The sequence below is a fragment of the Fulmarus glacialis genome, unplaced genomic scaffold, assembly GCF_000690835.1.
Source record: "Fulmarus glacialis isolate BGI_N327 unplaced genomic scaffold, ASM69083v1 scaffold1401, whole genome shotgun sequence".
Taxonomy (NCBI): Eukaryota; Metazoa; Chordata; class Aves; order Procellariiformes; family Procellariidae; genus Fulmarus; species Fulmarus glacialis.
In genome coordinates this window covers 62,022-74,295 of record NW_009191937.1, presented here as the reverse complement: position 1 = coordinate 74,295, position 12,274 = coordinate 62,022, and the positions used below count along the sequence as shown (strand labels likewise).

The window sequence follows — 12,274 nt, the reverse complement described above, 5'->3', positions numbered from 1 at the left end:
ACTGATGCCACCATAGCTTTCCAGCTCTGCCGCATTCCTTGTCCTATTTTTCATGCTCAGCTCTTCCTTTTCTCTGTACCCGCTTCCCATTTCTATCTTCAGATGCTACCTGATCTCCCTCAGGCTTCACCTGCAGCCAGCACCTCTTGCTTCCAGGCATTTCAGGTTCTGTGGGTACAGGGTCTGCACTACAGCCTCGATGCCTTCTTACGAAGAGCAGGTGGCAGGCCTGACTCAGAAATAAAGTTTGTGGGTAGCTTGTTGGATCATCTTCTAAACTCAGAAGTTGTCTGGGTCCCTTTTTCTTACCTGTTTAGGATACTCAGTCCCTTTCCTCCCAGCCCATAAGTGCTGGTCCATGCTGGGGAATCACAGGTTAATAAGCTGTTACTACCAGGGTTTAAGAGCCCTGAGGTTACACAGGTCTAACTTTCCAGGGGGGAAACAAGCATTCAGAGTGGTTTTCCTTCTTCAGTTTCCTTCCCAAAATGATTTACTCTTCACTAATTACTTATCTATTGGAACAGAGGGTGCCAAAGGAGACCTGAACCAGTAAAATTAAACCAAGGTTGAATTCATAGTGTAGCTTATTACAGATCTAACCCTTCTTTCTGGCATCAAGCAGCAGCAACAAGGGTCTGTTTCAGATGCCAGGGGTCATTATTCCAGCCCAAGTCTGGGTCCTCCCAGAAACCATGGGGAAGTTCAGGTAACCTTCGGGGCTTGGAGAGCTGATCTGCCACTTGCAGATGTGAAGCGTTTGGCTTAGCTAATGGTGTTTTATTAAGGGCGAGTAAGGGAGAGGAACTTGGCTGATAAACAGGATAACATATACAACAAATCTGCCCTTATTTCAAGGGTTCCTGTTTGCATCCCTCTCTTCTGTTTTACTGGTGAGGAAACTGTGACACCAGTTTGACCTGCCGTATCCCAGGCTTTGTCACGGGCCTCACAGGGTAACAAGGTCCTGTCTGCTCGGCTGCTGAGCAGGCAGCACGAGCTGCTCCTGCTTGCTGCCCTGCAGCTTGCTGCTGCTCCGCTTTCCTCTCCGCTTTCCACTGGTGCTGGGTTTAGCAGTGGGTGACTGTTCCCCTGAACACAGCGGTTTGGCCCAGATATCCCTGCATGCTCAAGGCTATAAGCTTTTTTCCTATTGTTCATGACACCTTTTTTTTAACAGAAATGCCTTTCAAATGTGATAAAAACAACCCATATAAAATAGACATGTTTCAGGCTTGCCTGCCCTTCAGACCTTTCCATTTGTCTCCACTTCTTTCTGCCAGAAATCCAACAGAGCTTCCACTTGCATTGGCTCTGACTTTGGGTCTGCAGAGCAGGAAGCTCTTGCCTTAGGTCAGGATTGATTTGGTAGTTTTGGTAGTCGGCTGATCCATGAGCTGCTGTTCTTCGTAGTCTGAAGTCTGGGGACTTGGAAAATTCAGTTGATGATGATTAAGCCATTTTTATTCAGTGGGAATCCACATTAACTATCCAGGCATGACTTTGTGTTGGCTGCTTCTGTGTAGTGACAGACTGCCTCCTGTCCTGCTGCCTCCCTGCTTCACCAGGACACCTGTCCTGCCTCCTGCTTTTGCGATCCAGATCTGTGTAAACAGCTTCCAAATATGAAGCGCATGTTTGCCGCCTTTTAAAAGCGGTACATTTACCCTGCTCATAACCAAACTTGTATGAGTTAATTACATTTAAGTATGTTTAGTGATTACCGAGGAGAGACAGAACCTGACCCCACTGAGTTTTTGGCTCTGTCGCAGCAATCACAGCATCCCTACCTATGGACAGAACACCTGATGGGTAAGGCAGAAGGAATACCTCCTCCTGTAAAACATACATATTCTAAGGACCATCCCTGAGCTGGAATGAACTCTCACAGTGATACAGCCATGCCTGGGGCTTTCCAAACTCCAGCGACATATTCACTCTGTAGAGTTAAGAAACTTGCTTGTTGAAGTGTGGTGTTGGCGTATACAACACAAACAGAAGCACCTTTGCTGCTGCTGTTTGCGATGGGGGGAGTAGGGGATATGGAAAAAATCCCCAAAGGCAAAAGATGCATGGCAGCCTCGGGAGAAGTATTGTTTGAATCCTCTGAAAGACAGCATGGCGAAACAGACTCCCATCAAATTTACCAGTCCCAGCTTGAGACCTAACACATCACGGGGTATGCGTATGCACCATGGTATCACAGCAGAGCTTTGGACTTGTGTTAAAGCTAGTTCCAACTTAACAGAAGTTTCTCCAGCATGATCATGAGTGATTTTTAAATCGCTTGTAACTTCTTGGATTTGCTGTTTTCATCCTGTCTGTTCTTCACACTTCCCTTCTCCCTGCTGCTATGCCAAAGGCCTGAGAATAAGGACAATTTACTTTCCAAATTGAACTGGGGAAGGTGGGTCATTTTGAATTATTTCTGAGTAAATCTTAAAATGCTGGCAACTGAAAAAGGTGAAGCAGTTTAACTTTCAAACTGACAACATTTTGGGGGTTAGATTAAGCAATAAAAAGTACAGCACAAAGAGGAATATCCAGGAAGTTATGGTCACAAGCTTGGGCCCTGAAACATGAGCAGTTGCTTTAATGCTGCGGCTGTCGAATGAATATTTTTGCATCAGTAATATGCAGTTTCTGTCAAAGACTGATTGTAAAGCAACTTCAGAAAGTGTTTGATTCTAATTGATTTCATGTATTTATTTCTGCCTGTATTATGCACCCATGATGGTTCTTTTCTTCAGAGAATGAGGAAGAGAAGAGTCCAGTGATAGATATGAATGATACATAGAGAGAGAGAGCAACCATGTAAGTTTGTGTGAGAAGACCTCTTCAATCTCCCACCCAGCCTAGCATATTAAAGGGTCCTGTAGTTTACTGTAGTTTACTCCTTTTCTTGCTTGTAGTTTGACAGGCTGGTTTGGGGCTTTGCTAGCAAGTCCATCTTCAAATCCTCTGGTGGCAGACCTTTACCTGCCAGATTGGTTCTATATTAAAGACAAGCCATGATCTGTTCAGCACACGAAGTGCAATTGTTTGGAACAATTATCTGGTGGTTTTGGGGACCGTGACGGGACTGTGCTGGATATTCAGGTTTAGAAAAGACCTGCTTTGTAATTCAGCCTGGCCCTTCTACCACTGTTCAAGCACGTCAACAGCCAAAACTTCGTTTAGCCTTTGCAAGATCCTGCTCAGGCTGAGCACACCCCATATTCAGTCTGCGGGTTTTTTCTTCTTGATTTTACTCCTTCCTGAGTATAGTCCTGAAAAACCCCTGCTCACCATCAACTTAAGAAAGTGGTAACATTTAGTCCCTAAAACCAACCTTTTGTGGATAATTGTTCTGTCTGATAACACTTAAAGAAACAGTTTTGGGGCTGGGGGGGGGTGAGACCCCTGGTTTTGGGAGGCAGTGGGAGCAGATCTGTGTTTTTCTTAGTTTCAAACGTTGTTTTCCTGAAATTGTGCAAACCAGTAATACCTGAGACATCACTGAAAACCGCCCCCTGAAAACTAACATGACTCTTCTGTTTATCAACCCCAGTAGCTTTTATCAGGATCTTGACAGAGCAATTTTTCCTTCATGTTTCTCTTAGAGAAGAAACCCTAATTTTAGTATCATTTGTCTCTTACCAGATGAATCTGTGAACTGGTTCTGTTGCTTTTCTGTCATACAGAGACCTCTGAGAATATCTGCACATGCTTGCGTGTGAGAGTGCCTCTGTGTGTGGAAATCTGCCTGGGCATCGTATACCACAGCTGGGAATCAGCAGGACTTTCAGCCACAAAGACAGGAAACTGCTAGTCACTTCCTTTTAACTGTTCGATATTTGATAATGACATTGATATTGCAGTATCCTTATTACAGTAAATAATTGTGACATTTTTGAGTTGGTCTGGGTACCTGCCTCTCATTTTGCATGCAGTCTTTCATGCATAGCTCTACAGGAGAAATTGTATAGGGTTTGTTGGGCCGCTTCAGATCTGCCCTAAAACTGTCCCACCTTTGCCAGAAAAATGGTTTCCAGTGGTGCATGGGCACCAAGCCTCCGCTGCCCTGGCTGCACGGGGGCCTTTGCATCGCTCCCACATCCTTTGGGGCTGCTGAGCCACAGAGCCCAAGGCCTGAGCTTCGTAGGGGAGATCACTCACTGAATGTTGGTGAGACCCCTTCTGATGTTAGCCCAATGCTTTTGTGCATTTTATCCAAGGATTCTTTGTTGCACAACGCATAAATAGTTTCTAGAGCAGAACCCAGGGATTCTTACTTTTGCACACAGCTAACCCAGTAGGCTACCAAGTTAGCCCTCATCTGGCTTACTTTTTCTCTTTGCCTCCATAAATCTTGCATTACTGGCTGAAAATGGTTCATCTAGATTAATTCAGATTTATTTCCAGATTTCTCAGACTTGACTAGCACTTGGGCCATCAACACCAAGCGTTGCACCTTGCACGTGCGTGCTGCCAGGAGATAAAAAGATTGCAGGTGATGCTGCAGCATTAGTTGGAGGAGTGGACCTTGCAGGCAGAGTGCAGCTTTCACGAGGGTCAGGCTGTGCCATCAAGCCCTCTGCAGCATGTCCTTGGTAGTAGCTGGGCTTTCAACACAGTGCTGCTACCTGGAGAGTCGCAGAAGTGCCTCTGAAAGTGTGGGGAACAAGATTTCTAGGTGAAAATAGAGTGTGAGTTCAGGAAAAATGAGTTAAGGAAAAATCAGGCACTGTATTGTTTACTGTAATGAAGAGAGGTGGAGAGGAGTTACATCTCTATCCCTGTAGCCAGAGACCTTAATTCAGGTAAGAGTGAGTCTGATGGCACTGTCACTTGGGACAGTTTAAAGTGATTGGTGCAAGACAGTAGGTGACTCTCAACTTTCTGGAGCTGGAAGGAGTCACGTATTCGCACCAAGATAGAGCTCTCTAAAAGTCCTGTACTCCTGTCTGCTCAGGACTGACTTGTTAGGTATTGCACGTACTGAGTCTGACTCTAGGGAAGAGGTTTCTGCTCATCTTGTACCAGAAGTGCTTTCTTCCTGCAGCAGAGTGAAGCGACTGGAATACAGAAGCATAACTTCAACCTGCGAGGGGAAGAGAGGTCACAGCCACTTTTTGTGCTCTTCGTCACACAGGAGGTGGGGTGCTGAAACAGCAATAGGGTGACAGAGCAGTGCTGCTTTTGCTTTTGACCCCAGGGAACTTTAAATAAACTAACCCACAGGTGTGGCTGTGCTATAGCGGTGGCAGTCTGTGTGTCTGCTTGGTTTAGGTGCAGTGTGGGACCAGGACCAAAGCATGTCCAATCCTGCCAGCGAACAGCACGCAGCTGCTGTGATTCTCACACGTTTCCTGTGCAGGGCTAATGTCTTTGCTCTTCAGTAATGCTTCCACCCCAGGCAGAGCATCCTGCTGCCGGTGTCACTAACTCATCTTCCCTCTTGGAGCTGTGGCTTCTTACAGACCCTTAAGGGACGTGCACTCAACTCTCCCTGGCTTAGTGGGACTCAAGCAGGGAGACGATGAGGGCATGATGTCCTCTTCCTTGGCACAGCTCCAGCCACTGTCATGTTGTGTTTTGGGTAATGCCAAGATAGGATGTACAGCTGGGAGCTTGGAAGATGCTGGTTTGTGAAAGCTGTGTGGAAGAGAAGGCGGTGGGACAAGTGCTCTCCTAAGCCTCAGAAACCCAGAGCCTCTTCCCTGGTGAACTTTGCAGCTTCTTGGGAAAGCTTGCCCTGCCAGATCAGAAATGGTCACTGTGTGGGCACCTAACGCCAGTGAGAGGAGATCGTGGAAAAAAGGCTGCTGCTGGGAACTGACCTGCCATTAGTATTTTGTGAAGAGGAAACTGAGCGCAGGACTAGGGCACTTTCTGATTTCTAAAAGCCGTTTCCAAAAGGGGCAGCATACAGTGCATCATTTGGGACTGTGGATCCCAGTTAACGTTCTCAAATGCTCAGGTGACTTAGGAACACATTAGTTGCTGTGTGCCACTTGATCCAAGACTTCTCCATGTCCTGCTCCATCATGAACTTTTTCTCCATTATTGGTGCCACTGCAGAGCATCAGACTTTGCTTTCTGCCCGTCCTGTGACTAGATCTGATGGATGCTGAGCAGTCTTGCAAGACTCTGAATTTTTCTTCTTACCATGACAGAGCATGGCCACTGTTGCAGAAGCCTCCCAGCTTAGCCAGCCTCCTTGAACTTCTGAAGGTCTTGCACGGCCCTTGTTCTTACTAGGTTGTCTTTTTCTTACTGTCCTGCCTTCTGTCCCAGAGTATGCTGGGAGCCCACCAGGCTCCCCCAGCCCAGGCAGCCAGCCGGCATACGTGGATGCATCAGTGTCTATCCATCCGTGCTCTCAGGAGGTGCTTCACTTACAGCGGCGTCAGCTGTGAAGCAGCATCTTTCACCAAGTCCTCAGTGGGGCTTTTTTGCTGTCCTGTTCTTAGCCCAAAGTTATGGAATTTCAGAATGTCCGAGCTCAGGCAGGGTCTGGGTAGTGGGTGTAAAAAAGTTGAAATCCACTGGAAACTTCCTAACTGGATCTGCAACTGCATAGAGGAGCTGAGCCTTGCAGGGTGAGGGATAGACTGGTGGGGAGAAGGCAGGGTTCTCTGGCTGAGGTTTATGTTGGTGTAATGTCCTTCATGAGCTCTAACTTCTGCTTTTTTCTTTTGTTTTCTCTTTTTCCCCTCAGTTAAATCCAGATGGGTCTGTTGATCAGAGCGACTCCTCACCAACTCCTCCTACTCTACCACCTTCCTGCCTTGTCATGGGCGAGCAGTGTCCAGAGCAGGCATCGCTGGCCGCTCTCAAATGCAGTGATGTACCTGGTCAGAGTAAAAAGAAGAGGGGCTTCTTCTTCAAAGGAAAAAAGCTCTTCAAAAAACTTGGGTCCAGTAAGAAAAATTAACAAGGGATTTATTGTTCTGTAAAGACTGCCTGCGCAGTCGACACAGGGATTGAAAATTCGAGAGAAGCCCTCTGCAATAAGCTGATTAGAGTATTTTCATAGGGAAAAAGTGTATGTTGAATAGAGAAAACTCTTCAGTGGGTCTGTGAGCTGTGGGCTCTGCTGAGAGCCCAGCCGTGAGTGCCCAGCCAGCGTGGGCAGTGGCTCTGAACACAGTGTCATGGCACTGGGGTGTGTGAGGCCTCAGCTCTAGGATACAGCTACCTCCACAGTACTGTGTCCTGCTCCATGCAGCCCTCAATGCACCGGTTCCCTGTAAATATTTTAATTTAAAAATTATATTCTGGCTGTAAGTTAGCTAAATGGCTTTTCCCAACAAAGCCCCGGCCCCTTAGGAAGAGATCCCTTGTACTACACACCCTGGTATTTCTCTGGTCCAAAGGAGGTTGTGTCAACTCCTTCACTTCCTGCAAAGAAAATTTGCACTTTTCTGTTCCTATGAATCCCCTTTGCTGTCTCTGGGCTGACGAGTGAATTATTTGTACTGTAAACCTGTAAATACGCAGCTGTGCCTAGGAGCATCCCACACTGCCTCAGTCATGTTTCAGCATGGAGGAAGCAGCGATACCCTGAAGGGGGTCGATACTTCTGCCTATAGGGTGGGCTGCTGTAAGCTGCTCTTGGCTGGTTCACCTTGACCACACACTGGCTGGGGACTCCGCCTTATTTATTTGTTTATCTATTTATTTATTTATTTATTTATCGTCTGCCTCTTTCGCAGTTTCATTTGGCTGTTTCAGTGGGCTGCTCCTGAGTTGGAGCATTTGGAGAGCAGAGCTGGGGATGGAGAGTTTGCAGCTATTTTCATATGAGATGATGTGTTCCTTGAGTTAAGACACATCCCTTTCTAAGCCACGGAGAGTTTTGTACTACATGGTTTCTATCCTTTTCAGTGTTTCTTTCTTTGCATGTTTCAGTGGGGTACTTGTTTTGAGAAGGACAGTTATGTGAGGTACGTGAATGATGCCAGCACAGTGTCCACGAGTGTTGATGATACGGTATGTTTTTATTTAATATCAAATTTTATTATAATAAAGTCTATTTTCACAAAAATACATTTTCCTTAAAAAAGCAAAAGATTCAGTGATGCTTCTTGTGGAAGGAGGGGGCAGAGGGGAAAATGATGCCAATCACTTGCACCTTGGGGATGCTCCACAGCACTTCATATAGGAGCCCACCTTTCCTGTGATCACGGTGTGAGCTACCTTCTCTGGGAGTGAAAAGTCTCTGCCTCTCCTGTTTCAGAGACCTAATCCTGGAGGAGAAAGCACCGAAGTGCGGTTATACAGTGTTATACCTGTGCCTAAGCGCAGTTATACCATGTCCAGGCCTCAGCTGGACATGCACGTAGCCCTGCTGCACTGCCTGGGTGGCTTCATGCAGCATTAGTCCCTGGATTTGGGCACCGGACCCCTTCACTGTGGGTGCCACCGGGCCCGGGGGGGACCTGCACAGCCAGATTTCTTCCTGTAGTTCTGTTCTCTGCTCTTTGGTTTTACCTGTATGTGGGTGCTCCTGGATATGAAGGGCACGGGGCTGAAGTGGCTGTCCTGATACCAAAGCCCGGGCCATACAGCTAAACTCGCGCTTCCCTGTTGTGTCTATGTAGCAGAGCAGTGAAAACAGCATCAGGTATGGTGGCTACCTCCAGACCACGCTGTTTCATTCCCTGATGATTTCATTTTTAGAATAGAGCAAAAATTAAGAGGTCAATGGTGGGTTTTGTTAGAAGTACAGCTTTTACTTTTAAAGTTCAAGATGCTTTGGCATTTTCCATTTTTTAATTGACTCCTCCACAGCGAGCCACCTTCAAGCCAGGCTGGGAGCACATACCTGTGGAGAAGATCTGCGTATCCCTTGCAGATGTTGGCTTCTTTTCATGACAGGGCAGGTTGGCTGGGATAGACGAACTCTCTGCAGTTACTGTGTCTTCTGACACACCCACTGCTGTGCTCGGGTGACAGACCGAGACGATAATCTGCATTGTCAGAACAAATGGCCCCAGTAGAGACCAGCCCCACCACAACAATCTTGTAGGTGGATTCCTAAATATCTGAGGCAACTTCCAGAGAGCCCAGGCGCATCTTGTGCCAGCAGTGACTGGTCCTGTCCAGTCAGCAGGACCTGTCCAAGCACCGCCAGCAGCCGCTCAGAGGTTGTTGCAAGGGTCTTCTCCCATGTTTCTTACCCAAGAGATTAACAGCCTACTGCTAGGAGCCCTGAATCAGTGCTGTGCCTAGAGAAGAAGCTTTGCTGCCTCTGTGTGTCCCAGTTTGGGGTTGTTCTGGAGACTGCTGCCCTATGCAAAAGTCTGAATGTGCATTATCAAAAATGCCATTATTATTGGTGTTGATTTTTGTAGTGCCACCACAGCAGACACATATGTCTGGGGCTACTCGATGGCCAATCCTCCTGTGTGGACCTGCTCTAGCTGCTCAGTTCTGCAGGGCCTTAACCCTGTGTGGTCTCTCTGATCTGAAGAGAGGGTTGGAGATGCTGGAGACAGACTGAGCTTTCCTCCGGTCTTGCTAGGAGTTGCAGTTTTTCTGCCTGTTTGCCTAGAAGACATCTGGAACTGAGCAAAGCTGCTGTCTGTGGCATCTGACCCCAAGAAAGGAGAAGAAAAAAGGTGGGTTTTCCCCTCTCATCCAGCTGGAACAGTTCAGCTGGATGATATTCTTTATATGCTTCGATATACTTTGGCTAAAAGAGGGAAAAATAAGGAAACCCCGAAAGCTCTGAGGTCAGACCACAGGTCTTGGTCTTGGCTCTGTACCTTGCTTTTACGAATCATTGAGTAGTTGATGCTTCATAGTCCCATCAGTGGAAACGTGGGCACCTGAAACTGCGATCCGCGGTGTTACGTGGGGCTCTGCGAAGGCCACTGGTGCCTAAATGCCTGTCAGTTGTGTGGAGTGGCAGTTCTGTGCCTTGGTCCTCTGGGAATTCAGCCAAGGTGGCAAGAGTCACTGTGGGCTTTTCTGGGGATTTTACAGGATTCCCCTGACAGGAGGGACTCGGTTGGGAAGCTGCTGCACCGTAGAGAGAAATTTTTCAGGAGGATCTTGATGTTGCAGTGGACCGCTGTCTCCTGTGGTGGTCAGGAGTCAGGGCAAGGACAGACTGAAAGTTTTGAAGTAGTAAAGTTGCTGCAGCTATGATGCTGGAAGGAGTTTCTGTGACTTCTGAAGCAGACTTGAGCGATGAAAGTCATCAGCGACCCAGTAATTTATCTTCAGGTTGCCCTGTCACGGGGGAAGTTGGTTGGCATTCCAACTGAATTTACCAGCTGGAGTTTCCTAAGCGAGCTGTTTAAGGTCTTTCGAAAGAAACTGCCTGTCGTTGCTTTTACCAGTTCATCAGGGGATGAACTGAAGAACAAAACCCTTAGGAAGAAAAGCAGTGGCTGTAACGTTTTGGGGTCTGCCCAGAGGTGGAGGCCGTGTCTGCAGCCGGTGCCTGCGGGATGGCTCCCTCGCTCCTGGTGCTTCCTTCTTCCCTCCTCAGCTGAGCCCTTGTCACCAGGAGGTGCATGTTGTCTCTCTGCTCCCCAGGCATGTGCTGGGCTGCCTCCCAGCAAATTTTGCTGTGACAGACACAGACTCTCATCATTTAGCAAAGTCACCCTAATTCAGTTGGTTCCCCAACACCAGGCAGGCTTTACAGCAAAGCCGAGAGAAGTCTTTTCGAGAAAGGCTTAAGACCTTCAGGATTTGGTAGCTAAATGCAAAAGGCTACAAGAAACAAAAAAATAAGGTAAAATGCAAATATAATCTAGATGTTCTGCTTTGCACCCTCTGCTTTTAACTGCTGTGCTGTATCCCAGGTGTTGATGGCACATCTGTGCTCTGAGGCGCTGTTGCTTGCATCAACATATTCTTGTTTCCTTACTGTAGAGGAGCAGCACGTGGTACCTTCTTTGCTGCTGAAGGTGGTGAGCATGAGGGCTTGGCACTTGGGTTGGTGCTCTGCAGAAGGCTCACCGAGATACATGGCCTTTCGCGTAGACACTTTGTCTGGGAGCAGGGTCACGGTCTCCAGGGAAAGTGAACATTCAAGAGACAAAGCATCTCTCAAAACCTCCCACCTTCATGGTTTCTGAAGCAGTTTTGAGAGCAATTAAGTAAGTTCCTAACTGTGAAATGCACTTATCAGCACATATATGCACTGCCTCACTAGCCTTTGAAAAATCCTTATCCTCTTCTAACCGGGGAGCTGCATGGTACAGCAGAGGAATTACACTTCGAAAATTTGCCAGCTCTGCCCCTTTGCACAAGAGCAGTGCTGCGCTCGCTGTTGTGCAAGCAGCTGGTGGTGGCGGCAGCTCAGGCAGATACTCTGCTTCTGTCTCAAACACGCCGAGCTCACAGGATCACAGAAAGATGTGGGGTGGGGGCACGTCCTGAGTCTCTGGTCCCCCCCTGCCCACAGCAGGGCTACCTCAAAGGCCAGGGGAGGTTGCTCAGGGTCTTGTTCAGTTGAGTGCTATCTCCAAGGATGCAGATCCCATGCCTTTTCTGGGCCTATCCCAGCACTGCGCCGCTCTCACGGGTGTTTTTCGTACATCTAATGGGAATTTTCTTTGCAGCACCACATGCCCATCGCCTCTCGTCCTTTCGCTGTGCACTTTGGAAAAGACTCTGGCTCTCTCTGCTCTATAGCCCTCCCATGAGACAGCTGGGCCAATAGTGAGGCTCCCCTGAGCCTTCATCCCTCCAGGCTGACCAAACCCAGCTGCAGGTAGCCCAGCTTCAGGTTCGGGGACACCTGCGGAGTCACTGCTAGTGGCACTGTACAGCCACTGCGGTTCCTGGAGTGCCCCATGCAGGGTAGACATTCATTTAACCTACCCTGGGGGAACACCGGCAGAGACTTGGGTGCGCTCAGCTGTGCTGCTAAACCAAGGAGTTTCTGTTACGGAAGGAAAAACATGATTGCAATGCGCAATTAGTTAGGAGTGAGCTGAGGAGCAGCGCTGGTGAGCAGCTCCTTTGCTTCTCTGTACACCAGCTCGTTCAGGCACATCGTTTGCCTGATCCAGCAGTATCCCCCTGCCCTGCCTCATCGGCACAGCTGTAACACCGCAAGGATTTGTCCATCCGCTGGATTTGCGCTCAGCCAGGGAGAGGGGCTTTGGCCAGGGGAAGATGCTTTGCCAGATGAGCTCCCAGTACCACGGCAGTTTGGGCAAGGGCGAGACCCTACCTGAGCTGCCTTGTGCTCAAGATCAGCAGCTGGAGGTTGGTGAAGCCTGTTCAAACCATCACCCAGGTGCCTCCACCTGCTATTCCTGTC

General features: G+C 48.2%; 1 protein-coding gene across 1 annotated transcript in view; it reads left to right on the top strand.

The window, feature by feature from the left end:
* The window catches only part of BZRAP1 (benzodiazepine receptor (peripheral) associated protein 1), a 45,642-nt gene extending 37,600 nt beyond the window's left edge, over nt 1–8,042 (top strand). Inside the window, exons 25-26 of the mRNA XM_009586847.1 lie at nt 2,751–2,814; nt 6,704–8,042. Coding sequence (XP_009585142.1) covers nt 2,751–2,777 — 27 coding nt within the window. The 3' untranslated portion in view covers nt 2,778–2,814; nt 6,704–8,042. The remainder of the gene's footprint in view (nt 1–2,750; nt 2,815–6,703) is intronic.
* Nucleotides 8,043–12,274: the final 4,232 nt, after the last annotated feature.